Raw genomic sequence first — 16,237 nt, 5'->3', positions numbered from 1 at the left:
GTGGTATATATCATTAAGTGTAAAAAAAATGTAATGAAGGATGCTATATTGGAGAAACAGGCCAGATGCTTAAGACAAGATTCCATTTACATAGACATCATATGAACAATACTGGTGCCAGCAGGGTTCCCACACCTGTTGGTCAGCATTTTACAGGACCAGGACACTGTACCAGTGAGAATCCTGAAAGGTAACTTTAAAACGTAAGACCTTTGAAGTAGAATGATTGAATATTTTAACACCCAACAGAAAGGACTTAACAAGGATCTGGGGTTCCTAGCCCATTATAAACCATAAAGCTGTATGTCTCTGTTGATCACCCTCCCCTCACCTATCCACACCCATCCTGTTAGAATATCAATGATATGCTTTCATGTCCCCATGCATACTTCCTACCCACCCCCCTCCTCCCACCCTGTCAGACTGTCATAGTAATGCTTGAATGTTTTCACTTATATACACTGTCAGCTAGCACATTTGCTTATTTCCAATCTGAGGAAGAAGGGCAACCTTCGAAAGCTAATCAAGAAATGTATTAAGTTATGTCCAATAAAAAAGGTATCATCTTATTTTCTTTTCCATGTTTTATTTTGTTTGATTTCTGTTGATTCCCTGGACAGATTAAATCTTGCAGCCACACAAGTGAAGTCACTCCCCCGTGACGTCAGCGACCCGGACTCGTAGAAAGCATAAAAGTATAAATTATTTGCATATATGCGCTCGTGCAAGCTCCCGCTCCCCGCTATACTATAAATACCTAGTGACATCGCCCCGTTAAGATCTTGCGAGACGAGGGAGAGAGGCGCATTGTTTGTACACTGGCAGCACTTCCTGTTCGGCGACCTCACAAGACGACGGCTGGTTGCGCAAGCGTCCGGACACAGTTGACCCACATGCCTCAAAGCAGACTCCACCTCCCTGGGCTGTGGGCTCGGGCGCTGCCGCTTCTGAATAATGAGCCATATGGTAGAGAGGGGAGCAGGTGAGATTCGGTGGGGCCCAGTACAGGATGCGCATGGAACGAAACGTGGTTCGGTGCACACGAGAGCTGTTCATTGACTGGTCCTCTGCTATTGTCAATATTGTTTATTATTGCCTTGGGCCTACTTTTATTTGTTCTTCGTTTTGAACCCTTTTTAGGGACTAGTAAAGAGGTGGTAGACATGTTAGTCCACTCTTAAAGGTTATCAATAGAAATCAAACAAAATAAAACATGGAAAAGAAAATAAGATGATACCTTTTTTATTGGACATAACTTAATACATTTCTTCATTAGCTTTCGAAGGTTGCTCTTCTTCCTCAGATCGGAAATAAGCAAATGTGGTAGCAGATAGTATATATATGAGAGAAACATCAAAGCATTACTTTGACAGTCCGACAGAGTGGGAGGGGTGGGGGTATGCATGGGGACATCAAAGCATTTCATTGATATTCTAACAGGATGGGTGTTGGTAGGTGAGAGGAGGGTAATAAACAGAGAAATACAGCTTTATGGTTTATAATGAGTTAGAAAACCCAGATCCTTATTAAGTCCTGTTTGTTGGGTGTCAAAATATTCAATCATTCTTATTTCAAAGGTCTTAAGTTCCTGTATTGTTTTAAAATTACCTTTCAGTATTCTTACTGTGAAATCACTGGTGCCGTGTTCTGGTCTTGTGAAGTATTGGCCCACAGGGGTGGGGGCCTGACTGAAACAGTCCAGACAGTCCAGACGTCTTGCCCCATCCTTGGCCACCTTTAAATCTAGACTGAAAACCCACCTCTTTAACATTGCTTTTGACTCGTAACCACTTGTAACCACTCGCCTCCACCTACCCTCCTCTCTTCCTTCCCGTTCACATTAATTGATTTGATTACTTTATTTATTTTTTGTCTATTAGATTGTAAGCTCTTTGAGCAGGGACTGTCTTTCTTCTATGTTTGTACAGCGCTGCGTATGCCTTGTAGCGCTATAGAAATGCTAAATAGTAGTAGTAGTAATGCTTAAGACAAGATTCAATCTGCACAGACATCACATGAAAATAGCCTGTGAAACTGGGATTACCTTAATCAGTGGGAATTGGATTAGAGACTCAAGTGTTTGCATTGTTAAATAATTTCTGGTTTTAAAAAAGAAAAAATGAAATTAGGTGTATTATTTCTACTAATATTGGACAATAAGTATGTTTCCAACGAAATAAATTGAATATACACCGTTTTGGGTTTGAAGAAGCCAACCAGACGATCAATGTGGAACAATGATTCAGATAAATAACTGGGGATAATCAGGTTAACACCACGTTTTTTCTGTTTACTGTTGTTTAATTGATTTCCTTGTCTTGTTTCACTCTCCCTATTTTGTGGCCTAAGGAAGAGTATAGAATTACCTGATTGAAATAATTTTTGTGTATTACTTTCTCTATTTCTGGCAAGTTATTTTATTAATTACACAAAGACTCCAGCGTGTTTTTCAATAAATTTACCGTTCAGTAAATCCAGACTGCCCCAATTTGACCGCCCCTATCGGACTGACCGTTCACTTGTCTCTTAGATTGTAAGCTCTTTGAGCAGGGACCGTCCCTCTATGTTAAATTGTACAGCGCTGCGTAACCCTAGTAGCGCTTTAGAAATGTTAAGTAGTAGTAGTAGTAATATCACAAAAGATTTTATTGTGTTGCAATGCCCCAACCCTACTAGCACTGCAACCTACTATTAAAACCTCACTCACTCATTCATCCATTCACCTTGCACAGCCTGTACTAGAATATAAACTAACCTCTATTACATTCCAAACTGCAAATATGTGCTGTTCCTTAATTTTACATATGTTTTTTTTTACATATTTTTTACATCAGTTGTGCATTATATCATATAAACAGGATCACAAATCAGCCCTACCAGCTCAATAGTCCATCGAGCCCAGCGTCCTGTCCACAACAGCGGCCAATCCAGGCCATGGGCACCTGGCAAGCTTCCCAAACGTACAAACATTCTATACATGTTGTTCCTGGAATTGTGGATTTTTCCCAAGTCCATTTAGTAGTGGTTTCCACCTGCTGGAAGGCGAGCACAACCCATCAGTCCAATCCTGGTCCGGTCTGGAGGGACGCTAAGGAAAATGTTATTTCACCATTAAAAAACTACAAAGATAATGAATTGATTACTGCTGCCAGAAATCCATGTGCACACTTTTTTTTTTTCTTACATTTCCGTCCAGTCTGATGTTTGACTCTGTGACTTTATGGCAGGCATCTCAAGACCCAGGCCCCTCCAGAAGTAGAATATCCCAATTTCTAAATAAAATAGGGCAACAGTAGTATCAAACAACCAGACACAGCTAATCAGGTCAAATTAAGAAAGACATTGGGATATATAAAAAAAAAAAAAAAGCAAGCCATGACATTTTCTGTTCTACTATTAATAGAAAGTGCACATCTATAGATTCTCTCACTCTATTGTAATGGTAGCGACTTGCTAACCTTAAATCTAACGGTAAACAAATGAAACCTCATGAGTCCAGGGTGCCTACAGAGATGGTCTCCCCTTTAATTGACTCATCAGCATGGGTTTCATAGAAGCTTCCGAAACCAACTATAGTGTGAAAAACTCCAAAGAGGAGAAAAAACACTGTAGCAAAAAAACACAAAAAAACGGAGGGATGTATTTAACATACAGAAAGTCCCCTATCCATAACCATATATTTAAAAAAAAATGGAGAAATTTCACCATAATTACAGAAACGTCTGTCGTCTGTGATTGAGGGAAACATGGCTATCTTAAGGTTCTTTACTGTCCAATCTTCTGTGTTTCCATAAAGAAAACACTGCTGCACACTCAACAGGCAATTTGCTTCCTTGAAACAGGCAATTTGCTTCTTATGAAGCTTCTCATTAGAAACATGTAGGTGGTGAGCACATGCAAGTACAGTGCTGGGCAGACTTATATGGTCTGTGCCAGAGCTGGTGGTTGGGAGGCGGGCATAGTGCTGGGCAGACTTATACTGTCTGTGCCAGAGCTGGTGGTGGGAGGCGGGGCTGGTGGTTGGGAGGCGGGGATAGTGCTGGGCAGACTTATACGATCTGTGACAGAGCTGGTGATGGGTGGCAGGGCTGGTGGTTGGGAGGTGAGGATAGTGCTGGGCAGACTTATACGGTCTGTGCCAGAGCCGGTGGTTGGGAGGCAGGGATAGTGCTGGACAGACTTATACGGTCTGTGCCAGAGCCGGTGGTTGGGAGGCGGGGATAGTGCTGGGCAGACTTATACGGTCTGTGCCCTGAAGAGGACAGGTACAAATCAAGGTAAGGTATACACAAAAAGTAGCACATGAGTTATCTTGTTGGGCAGACTGGATGAACCGTGGAGGTCTTTTTCTACCGTCATCTACTATGATGACACAGGCCATATCAGCCCCCACCGGGAGAGGGGGGGGGGGGGTCACACACAATCCTGCTCGATACGCCGAGACCCGACCCAAGACAGAGCCTCACTTTACCAGCAGAGAGAGACACCAAGCGGTTGGAAAAGAGGAACCACTAGCGCTCTGTCTGCCTTTTCAGCACCTTTCACCCGGAACTTCCTGCCCTTTTCACGTCCAACCGCGGGGAAGGTCGGGTACCGTAGTCCAGCCGAGGTAGTTCTCAATCTAACTTGCTTGCTGTAAAGCCAGAGCCGTTCGAAGGCTAAACTCCGCCCTCCTCGATTTCATCCTATAGAAGAGGTGGAAGAGGTTCTCGCGAGATGCGTGACGCCGCCGCCGGACAGGAAGTGCCCGCCTGCCTGTTTTGAAGCGGCTCTGCTGGCGCGCCGATTCTCTAGTGTCCGGTGCTAACGAAGCCCCTCCCCCCCAACCCCCATGGAGGCTCCCGGGCGCGTTTCCCGGCCGTAACTGGGATTTCCCCGCCCCCCCCCTTGACGTTGTTGTCACGCCCGCTGGAAATATGATCAGCGCCCCCGACGTGGTGGCCTTTACCAAAGAGGAAGAACCGGAGGAACCGTACGACGAGTTCCCCGCTCTCCCCGAGGAGTACTCGGTGCCGCTGTTCCCCGTCACCGACCACGTCCACCCGTGGGCCAGGCTGCCCTCGGCCAAGTTCAGCCGGGATTTCATCCTCATTTCCGAGTTTTCCGAGCAGGTGGGGCCCCAGCCTTTGCTCACCGTCCCCGACGACCGCAAGGCCTGCGGCACCTTCGACCTGAACTACTTCTCCCTGCGGATCATGTCCGTGGACTACCAGGCCTCCTTCGTGGGCCACCCTCCCGGCTCCGCCTACCCCAAGCTGAATTTCGTGGAAGATTCCAAGGTGGTGCTGGGCGATTCCAAAGAGGGGGCTTTCGCTTACGTGCACCACTTGACCCTGTACGACCTGGAGGCCCGTGGCTTCGTCAGGCCCTTCTGCATGGCTTACATCTCCGCGGACGAGCACAAGATCATGCTGCAGTTCCAGCAGCTCTCCTGGGAGTTCTCCAGGGCATCGGAGTGTTTGAAAACGGGGAACAGGAAAGCCTTTGCCCACGAGCTGGAAAAGAAACTGAAAGACCTGAACTATACCAGGACCGTGCTCCACCATCAAATGGAGCTACAGAAGAAAAGCAGCGAAAAGGGCTTTTACACCACCCAAGCCATCGAGAAGGCCAACGAACTGGCAAACGTGGAGAAATCCATAATCGAGCATCAGGATCTTTTAAAGCAGATCAGGTCTTATCCCTATAGAAAACTGAAAGAGACCGATTTTCAGCTGTTTGAGGCGGAGTGTGTGTTGGATCAAACATCTATCCTTTTCCCCTTAGAGGAACAGCCCGAGGGTCACTCGGAAAGCAACTGTTACACAAGGAGACCCTCCTATACGCCCAAATTCATCAAAGCAAAGGCGGCCAAATGTTTTGATAAGAAGCTAAAAACGTTAGAAGAGCTTTGTGATGTTTATTTTTTCAATCAAACTTTAGATCAGTTAACTCGAATAGAGAAAACATATAGAGGTGATTTGTGTTACCTTTTGACAAGCCAGACTGACAAAGCATTGTTAAAACAGCAACTTATAACCAGCTTCCTCTTTGAGGATGGATCAGCTTGGGCGGAAAAGCTATGTGAAAAACCCTATGATGAAAACTCGGGGACTGGTTTAGGTGTCATTACCCCAAAATCTTTGGAGGAGCCTCGGAGTCTGAATGCTTCAGCAAGTTTGGATTCCTACAAGTCTAGTGTAGAATCTGTGCCAATCAAGATGGAACAAGAAGTTGTGGAGGAAGATCCTGAAGAAACCAAGAGGACTGAGATTAGCCTTTATGACAACCAGGAACAAGCTGAATGCCTTGATACAGACATGAAAGGGAGTATAAGCAGCGGAGAAAGCATTGAAGTCTTACGAACTGAAAAGTCTGCCTCGCTTCTGAATCATTCAGAAAGCCAACCTTGTTTGCAGAGCTTTCCAAGTCCGCAAGCGGTTAGGAGCAAGGCGGTGAGCAGGAGGACAATTAGTGAAGACAGCATTGAAGTTCTCAGCACATGTACCTCTGAATCTTTGATTCCTGAAGATTTTAAGGCTAGCTACCCAAGTGCCATTAATGAAGAAGAGTCTTATGCAGATAATGAAGAAGAATGTGGCCTTCAGCTCCCAAATTTCAGTCTGCAAGATTTAATACAGGAGGAGGACTATTCTGAAAAAGAGAATGTAGTGCCTGTAGATTCTGCTTGCTGTATTGGAAAGGACAGCTCATACTTTTTAGAGCCTTCAACTGACCAAGAACATCAATATGATGATGGTGATGTGGTCAGTAGTCCACCACAGCCATACAAACAGCTGGATCAGGAGGTTCATGTGAATTTTTCAGTTGAAGATGTTGCATACTCTTCAGAAAGTGTCACAGAAGGTGGCCCATTACATGAACTGGATGTGAATTATTTAACTAGCAGTGGAGAAGCCAGCAGAGTTAGCCTAGATGAGCATTCAGACTCGACAAGCTACAGGAGCGGTGCGTCTACCACCTCTGACAGGACTCCTTCACCTGCTCATCCTAGCCACTTGTCTGAAAGGCAAAAGAAAAGAGCTGGCCAGAATGCACTGAGGTTCATTAGACAGTATCCATTTGCCCAGCCAGCAATATATTCCCTGCTTAGTGGGAGAACACTTTTAATATTAGGAGAAAAGGAAGCAATAGTAAAGAAGCTTGTGACTGCTTTGTCTATTTTTGTTCCCAGTTACGATAAAACTGCCAAACCCGTGAAACAGTGGGTAACTTCCCCTTTGCATATAATGGATTTTCAGAAGTGGAAGCTTATTGGACTACAGAGGTAAATTCTGATTGAAATTGTGCACAATCTAGTAAGACAAGTCCATAGCAAGGAAATGAGGCAAAGCCAACCCTCCCCCCCCCCCCCCCCCCCCCCCCCCCCCCCCCCATTGTCCCTGACACACAAAGCCCAGGTCTGACTCTGGGTATCAGGCTATCATTTGGTCAGCTCAGCCCCAGAATATTGGTAGCAGTGAGAGGGACAAAGCTAAAGGATCCAGGGAGAGCTAGCATTACACCTGTAGTTTTGGTCTCCTGTTTGTCTCCATTCTCTCCCCGCCTAGTGCAGCAATGACCAACTACGGTCCTCGAGGGCCATAACCCAGTCAGGTTTTCAAGATTTCCACAGACTGTTTTTTCATACACATTTCTTTTGTGAGTTTCTTACATGCAATGATTGATATAAGATTAGAATACCTGTTGTGAGCACTTTTTTAAAAATTATTTTTCAGGCTGAAACTTGTGTTGAAAAGTATAGTGAGAATTATCTATATAAGGAATGTTTATTTTCCGTATTCTTCCCAAATTTCTATTATGTTTTGAATTCCCTATATTGGCTTTGGGGGTGCTTAAAGTATAAATTCAGCCTACGTATTGTTTCCCCATGATCAAATTTCTGCCTTGAGGTCTGATACTGTGAGTACCTCTGGATTTTCTGAGGATGTTGTCTGAGCAGATTCTCCAGTAACAAACTTTAAGTTGCTAGAGATTAACCTCCATTGGAAGATTCTTCAGTTTACCCAGTATTGTTGATGGCAGGTGATTTTATAACGGGCCACCTTCCTGTCCTATTAACCAACTTTTATAAAGACTCAGAGGTGCCCATGTTCCTTTAGAAAATACTAGTATAAATCCTGTAGAAATTGTACTTAGACTGAATTCTGCCTGCTCACAAGTAGGTATAAATAAATGTATGCACATCCTATATAATAATTCTCACCTCCAACATTCTGAGGCTGCCTGGAACCGTGGATCATGTTGGAGTAGATAATAGTGATATCACACAACCCACACCAGATTGGCCAGTAGAAGGGAGAGGGCGGAGCCACGCTACAGGGAGCAGTGAATCAGCACAACACAGGGAATGCACAGCAGCAGGAACAGAAGCCTCTCTCACACAGTCACTCTCTCAAACATACATACTCAGAGGAAAACCTTGCTAGCGCCCGTTTCCTTTCAAACAGAAACGGGCCTTTTTTACTAGTACTTTATAAAATACCTGGGTAAATCACAGCTCTGTCCAAACTTCACCCCTGAGCAGGCCTACTGTTCAGTTATATGCCTGTTGGTACTTGGCATGACCAGATTTACACAGTAACAACAGTAAGTGACGGCAGATAAAGACCTGAATGGTCCATCCAGTCTGCCCAACAAGATAAACTCAGTTATATGATATGTGATACTTTAGATGTATACCCCAGTTTGATTTGGCCTTGCCATTCTCAGGGTGTAGGCTGTCGAAGTCTGCCCAGTACTGTTCTCGTACTAAAAGTTCTGAAGATTCTGGAATCCCAATTAGTAGCAACATTCCATGTAGAACCCAAAAGAGTAACATAGTAAATGATGGCAGATAAAGGCCTGTATGGTCCATCCAGTCTTCCCAACAAGATAAACTCATTTTACATGGTATGTGATACTTATATGTATACCAGAGTTTGATTTGTCCTTGCCTTTCTCAGGGCACAGACCATTAAGTCTGCCCAGCACTGTTCTTGTACTAAGTTACATAAGTACATAAGTAGTGCCATACTGGGAAAGACCAAAGGTCCATCTAGCCCAGCATCCTGTCACCGACAGTGGCCAATCCAGGTCAAGGGCACCTGGCACGCTCCCCAAACGTAAAAACATTCCAGACAAGTTATACCTAAAAATGCGGAATTTTTCCAAGTCCATTTAATAGCAGTCTATGGACTTGTCCTTTAGGAATCTATCTAACCCCTTTTTAAACTCCGTCAAGCTAACCGCCCGTACCACGTTCTCCGGCAACGAATTCCAGAGTCTAATTACACGTTGGGTGAAGAAAAATTTTCTCCGATTCGTTTTAAATTTACCACACTGTAGCTTCAACTCATGCCCTCTAGTCCTAGTATTTTTGGATAGCGTGAACAGTCGCTTCACATCCACCCGATCCATTCCACTCATTATTTTATACACTTCTATCATATCTCCCCTCAGCCGTCTCTTCTCCAAGCTGAAAAGCCCTAGCCTTCTCAGCCTCTCTTCATAGGAAAGTCGTCCCATCCCCACTATCATTTTCGTCGCCCTTCGCTGTACCTAATATCGAAGCCCCTTAAAATTTACACTCCAGCTCATCCCTATCCAGTCACGATCAGGGTGTAGACTGTAGAAGTCTGCCCAGCTCCCATTTTGTTTCCCAATTACCAGAGTCGCCACCAAATCTCCGCTAAGATTCCGCAGAACCATTCCTTCTAAACGGGATTCCTTTGTATTTATCCCACACACGTTTGAATTCCAATAAAATTGTTTAAAAGTAAAGCATTTTGTGGTAATCTCCAAGTTAGAGTGTGCTAATCACACATTTGAAAAAAAGGTTTGTGGGAGTGAGCGTGTGCTAGGTGGGGAATGGGCATGGAACGTTAACCAGCTAGTGTGTTTGTATTATAAGAGCCCATTTAAAGGCAAGAGCTGGGGTCAGTAGCATGGAATTTTGCTACTCTTTGGGATTCTGCCTGGTACTTGTGACCTGGATTGGCTACTGCTGGAAGCAGGATACTGGGCTAGGTAGTCCATCAGTCTGACACAGTGTGGTAATTCTTATGTAATGGTTTATAACCTTACCCATTGAATGTCCAAGAACAAACCTTTCAAATTCTAACAGAGTTAACAAACTTCCAACTGTTTTCACCGGGCAAGAAAGAGACCTTCACAATATACTCCAGTTACTTGGGTTTGAAAGGGACCCAAGTGATTTTCCTGAGAGAGGACCAAAATTAATTAATGGGTAATAATCAAGTGCCAGAGCTGGGTGAGGGCACTACCAGATCCCACAATTTTAAGGTGGTACAGTTGCCGCCCAGTTTAAATAATAGGATTAAGGGAAAACAGGGTGGTGGCTGCAAATGTAGGCCTTGCCTACTCCTTTCTGAATCTACCTCTGTCATATACAAGAATATTAGTGCTTTGTGAACATGGAGGTTGCTTAATGTTTCCCAAGTCAGGCCTGGAGTACCCCATTGCTAGTCAGGTTTTCAGGATATCCACAATGAATATGCATGAAATAGATTTTCATATCATGGAGGCAGTGTATGCAAATCAATTTTATGCATATTCATTGCAGATAAAAAAAATCACACTTACCTTTAAGTAGTGCATTTGGCTTTACTGGGTCAAAATCTTAGTGTGGCATTCATTACAAGAACATTTTAAACAGTTTCATCCAGTTGTCTGGCTGGATTGTTTGGAGAACGTGGGACTTTGTTGCCAGACTATGCGCTCAATTTCTGCCTATATGTTTTACACAGAGGCTATGAGAGTACCCTTTGGGGTAGTTTTGGAAACCAGCTGTACATTTCAACAGAAAGCTCTGCACAGTCTTTTATGGGAGATGTTCTGCTACTACAGGGGTCGGTGACCTGCGGCCTGCCCTTGAATTTTATGTGGCCCACGAGACCATGGGAAATATACACAGAAAAATGCCATTAACCAGAGTTTTGGTGATTTTGTAAATATTTTCAGACTAGCTACTCTAGTAGTTTTTCTTTGTTTTTAGTTACATTTTTGTTTTATTTATTTACTTATATCACAGAAGGTCGCTGGGCCTCTGTGGATTTCCAGTTCTGACGTTGCATAATGTTGAGGCAGACTAGGGATAGTGCTGGCATTCATGCAGCCCCCTGTGTATGAAGGTTGCCCAGCCCTGTTCTACTGGGTGACAGATCAGAAATCACTTTGTCTTGTCTTAGGATTCACTTTCCCTTCATCTTGCTATTCTGCATCTTGTCTCTTTTGTAGAGTCGTTTCCCCCATTGGCTCCAATATGTTGCACGCACTGAATCGCTATAGCCGGTATGTCAGTGTCCTGGACATTGATACCAAAACCCTGCGCTGCCCCCTCTACAAGGGCACCCTGCTGCCGAGGCTTGCCGACCACCGCACTCAAATCAAACGTGGGAGCACGTATTACATGCATGTCCAAAGTATCCTGACCCAGTTGTGTTCCAAGGCTTTCCTTTACACTTTCTGCCATCATCTACACTTGCCTATCAGTGAGAGAGAATCTGAAGAGACCATCGAACACCGCAGGCTGAATTTCTTGACGTTGCATCTGGGCCTAGCCAATGAGGACATCAAAATAGTGCTGTATCTAGCAGAGCTGCTGAAAATGCATTATCTGCAGGAGTCTGGCAGAAGGGTGCAGCCCGTGCTCAGGTTTGACTATGTTCCCAGCCTTTTGTACAAAATTTAGTCTCATCTCTCAATTGTGCAGAGATTCACCCTATTAAGAAATATGCATTCAGCATATACATTGAAAGGGAAGAATGCTGGGTGAAAGAGTGAAAAAAGGCGCATTGAATGTATAAACAGAAAGGAGAAGATGAGTTTTGCTTATGTTCTTGGAAATTTTGCTCTCTGTGCATATTGCTGACTTTGCTAACGATGCCCTGAATTCATTTTCTACTCATTCACTCATCTGCTGTTTTTTGGGGGTCAGCGGATAATTCCTTGAAATGTTGCAGGAGATGGAGTCCTTGGTGATATCTGATAAAGTCTAGAGGCTTTCCTGTGCATGCATAACGCTTAACTAGTGTTGACCAGCTCGCTGTTTCAAGGAAGCAAATCGCCTGTTGAGTGTGCTGCAGTGTTTTCTTTACGGAAACACAGAAGATTGGACAGTAAAGAACCTTAAGATAGCCATGTTTCCCCTCAATCACAGACGACAGAGCAGTGACTGCTCTAATGGAAGTATTGGGACTAACCACTGTATTTGTAGCTGTGCTTTACTATAAGATCATCTCATGTGTGTGTTATTGTGCAATCCAAGGTTCAAGACGGCATTGGCCAGGTTTTCTATCTCCCTGTATAGGAGCCAGTGTTAACTCACTCCCTAAACTTTCTACTTGGAATTCAAGCCTTTGCAATTTTTTTTAGCTACCTCTTACAAGGGCGTTGCATTTCCAGACTTGCCACCATAACTGTCAGGGTTTCTGGTTTACTGAGCCTGGCTATTGGAAGCAAATGAAGACCTGGAACCCAGGTAGAACAGAAAATGTCATGGCTTTTTTTTTTTTTTGTAATATATCCCACTGTCTGTCTTAATTTGACCTGATTAGCCGTGTCTGGTTGCTTGATACTACTGTTGCCCTATTTTATTTAGAAATTGGGATATTCTACTTCTGGAGGGGCCTGGGTCTTGAGATGTCTGCTTTAAAGTCACAGAGTCAAACATCAGACTGGACGGAAATGTAAGAAAAAAAAAAAAGTGTGCACATGGATTTCTGGCAGCAGTAATCAATTCATTATCTTTGTAGTTTTTTAATGGTGAAATAACAACATTTTGGTCAGTATTTCTGTTTTCATCCAAATAACTATGGCAGCGATAATAACCTTTGTTAACCAATGAGCACTGCAAACACACATCAGGTAAACGCATAACCAAAATATGCAAATTAAGTGTTCTTTAAACTGGAGTTATTTTTTACACCTGTTTTTAACATATGTGTGTTGGATGATATTTAGAATAAGGTTGTGGTCCTTGAGCATGAGCAGTCAGCTCTTGGAATATAATATGGTACTTAAATTGGGGGGGGGGGGGGGGGGGGGGGGGGAACAGTCCTGGAGTTACTGGTGAAGGATTAAGGGTTGCAACTTCATTATTGCCTGTTTAAATTACCAGCATCTCTTTTTTTGGATAAGTCATGGTATCTTTTCCAACTTGCATATAATATCTCAAATCAATCTCAAAAATAGACCTTGATGAACAAGGTGGTCAAAATTTTATAGAAAAGCCATTTATAGCTGCTAGTTATAGAGCAGTTATCTAGGGGGGGGAAACCCCCCCACTTGTGCCGAGCATATTCCTACATCACTGGGAAGGATGACAAGACTTTTATTATTCTGTACTATGAAAATGTGAATGCCTTGTTTGAACTGTGATTGTTCTGTTATTTGCAATCAAATACAACATGAATGCAGGGAAGGTGTCACCTTCTGTTTGATTACAAAGACCATAACTCTAACACCATACAAACTTGCTGGAATCTGTTTGTCATTTGCCAATGAAAATGTTTTGTTGTGGTTGCTGCATGCTCAGGAGCCAACTCTAAGGCTTTTGTCTCATTTTGCAGCTGCGATTAACTAGACCTAGAATCTACTATAACAAGTAATGGGATTGGAAGCAGCAAATATGCTCACCCATCTGCCATAATGTGGCTTTGCATCTGTGCTTAATTCTGTGTCAGAAGTGACCGCTCATAGCTGCTCCGCTCACTGTTTCTTCTGTTGCCTCCAGTGGGGCTAAAAAGGCTTCTGTGAAGCATGTAGAATGTTTAGTTCGAAGCAGCTGTAAAAACACTGTAGGGAGACAAAGCCATCCTGGCAAGCTTAGCCTGGAGCTGTTAATAAAACTGCTGCTGTGCGTGGAATGGTAAAGGTAGCACCAGGGCAACTTTTTTCTCCCCCTCCTACTGGACTGAGCCTTCCCAACTGGGGGCTGTGGGCCTAGGAACATGAGTGCCTGTGTGTCATATACTTAACTAGAAATGACAAAAAAAAAAGGTTTTTGCGGCACCAAAGTTAGGGGTAAGAGATTAAGGTGTTGATTTTCAAAGCGCATAGGGGCCCTTTTACAAGAAGGGTTGTCGTGTGGCAACAGCTTTGCTGCACGCCAATCCGGAACTGCTACCGCAGGAGCCCAGCAGTAGATCCCCCTCCCCCCCCATCCGCTCTATTTTTATAGCGCCAGTGCTTACCCAGCAGTACTTGGACAGCGCCATACCGCATGGCCATTTCTTTTCTCCGCAAAAAAGACAACCTTTTACCTGCTAGCGCAGGCCCCCGTTTACCACAGCTTAGTAAGAGGAGCCCATAGTAGCCTATGTAACTTTGTAAATCTGTGTGCTTTGAAAATGAGCCTCCTTCCTTTTGGGATCATCTCTGTTGTAGTACTCACTACCCTTTTTAGGCTGCCTGCCTGGCTTTTAATTTTGTATGGAAAACAAAGCAGATCAGTGTGGATGAAACCAAAGTTTATTGGAAAATAGGTGATCTAAACTAGAAAGCCCGACACAAGCCGTGTTTCGCCCAACTGGGCTGCATCAGGGGCTAATAGAAACACCTTTTTTCTAAATGCACACAATTATTATTTATTAGGATTTGTGCCCACAAGTAACATCGACTTAAAAATATAAGTAAAAGTGAAGTCATTTTGAGCTACAAGGTTTGATCACAGCTTCGGCGTGACACATCCTTTTGCACTGCTCCGTATTTGAGAGGATATTTGTCATCATCATTTTATTAGTCCCTGTTGCAGCCCAGTTGGGCGAAACACGGCCTGGGTCAGGCTTTCTATTTTAGATCACCTATTTTCCAATAAACTTTGGTTTTATCTACACTGATCTGCTTTGTTTGTTTTCCATATTGGAGTTTGCGGATCGGCTACCCTGCTGTTTTCTTGGACCCTCCCTTTTAATTTTGTGTTACACTTTTTGGGATAAAATGTGTGCCCCTTCTCAAGCTGCACCCTTGTTTTACCTCCACCAAAAGTCCACTTTGTGTGTTCTCATTATGAATGTATCAGGGCCATGCCTGCAAATCAGCAATCTACAGGTCCCCAAAGGTGGGCAGGGCTAAACTGAAACATTTTTTCTTCTACTGTGACATACAACTAATGAAAGAGGATATTTTTCTCATGTGAAAAGCATTTGCCTTTTTTTTTTTTGCACTAGAGCTGCTGCTGTAATGAAGGGTGGGGATGGCTTGATGATTGAAGTGTGTTACGGTTTACATGGCTTAAAAATTGCTAAATAGACAGTGATGTACATTCCCTGTGTATAATTCTACTGCTGCTGGGTTAATACCTGCTGAGTTGGAAGTTTTTGGATTGGTGTACTCTGCATGGGTGTTCGCCTATCATCTGTGAATGTCATAAGCATGCCTGCACGCATTAGAATAAATGTCACATGTTAAAATACTGTAACGTGTGTTGTCATGTGATGAACTGGAGGCATACTGCTGAAAAGAGAATTCATCAAAGCTTTTATTTACTAATAAAACGCATTTAATACCAAAATGTATGATGAGCTATTTAGGATAGTACCTGATTTTTTTTAAACATTTCTTTCCTGTTACCTTTTCAAAGGATCATAGAAACAGAAATTCAAAAGTAGAGACCTCCAGATCATTTTACCACCTTAATGCAGAACTGCACATGTCATTCAACCTTACTTTCACCGCCCTGGGCTATGAGTTTCTAAAGTCAGTTAAAACTTCATGTGAAACTTAATTCAAGCATCGACCCTGCCTACAAATCAGAAATATAATGATATGGCTAGGTAACTTTTCTCCACAATGCCAGCATCATAATCAACTTTGTTCCTTTGCAAAAGCAGCATAGATAGGGTTAGAACTGTATATACTCTTGCATAGCTCATTCTACTGGAGAGGACTAAAGACCTTTCTGACAAGCTTTTGACTGCAGTGGTTCCCAAACCTGGTCCTGGAGGCACCCTAGCCAGTCAGGTTTTCAGGATACCCACAATGAATATTCATGAGAGATTTGCATGCAAATCTCTCCTTAATATTCATTGTGGGTATCCTGAAAACAAGACTGGCTAGGGTGCCTCCAGGTTTGGGAACCACTGTTCTTGTGTCAAACCAACCCAGTAGATTGGTTTGTAGACCATCTGCACCTTTCACTTGGGCTTTGGGCAGGGGTTTTCAACCTAGGCCTTAGGATACAGCCAGCCAATCAGGTTTTCAGGATACCCACAAAGAATGTGCATGAGACAAATTT

The 16,237-nt window shown here is 43.5% G+C and overlaps 1 protein-coding gene and 1 long non-coding RNA gene across 2 annotated transcripts; one reads left to right on the top strand and one right to left on the bottom strand.

The window, feature by feature from the left end:
• Positions 1-3,049: 3,049 nt before the first annotated feature.
• On the bottom strand, positions 3,050-4,545 carry LOC115475341. Its single transcript, XR_003943009.1, has 3 exons — positions 4,472-4,545; positions 3,185-3,272; positions 3,050-3,088 (listed from the first exon to the last, which is right to left on the bottom strand). It is a non-coding gene; the product is annotated as an uncharacterized LOC115475341 (long non-coding RNA).
• A 301-nt stretch (positions 4,546-4,846) lies between these two features.
• On the top strand, positions 4,847-14,182 carry SMCR8 (SMCR8-C9orf72 complex subunit). Its single transcript, XM_030212741.1, has 2 exons — positions 4,847-7,267; positions 11,239-14,182. The coding sequence occupies exons 1-2, from the start codon at positions 4,917-4,919 to the stop codon at positions 11,690-11,692; spliced, it is 2,805 nt and encodes a 934-aa protein (XP_030068601.1). The 5' UTR covers positions 4,847-4,916; the 3' UTR covers positions 11,693-14,182.
• Positions 14,183-16,237: the final 2,055 nt, after the last annotated feature.

This window comes from Microcaecilia unicolor, chromosome 8 (assembly GCF_901765095.1).
Source record: "Microcaecilia unicolor chromosome 8, aMicUni1.1, whole genome shotgun sequence".
Classification (NCBI taxonomy): domain Eukaryota; kingdom Metazoa; phylum Chordata; class Amphibia; order Gymnophiona; family Siphonopidae; genus Microcaecilia; species Microcaecilia unicolor.
This window is presented reverse-complemented; position numbering and strand designations above follow the sequence as displayed.

What these genes read in the sequence shown, in the direction of transcription:
- SMCR8 (XM_030212741.1), top strand. Translation starts at nt 4,917, where the DNA reads ATGATCAGCGCCCCCGACGTGGTGGCCTTTACCAAAGAGGAAGAACCG. An exon ending in AAGCTTATTGGACTACAGAG is followed by an intron (nt 7,268 to 11,238) that starts GTAAATTCTGAT and finishes TCTCTTTTGTAG; the next exon opens with AGTCGTTTCCCCCATTGGCT.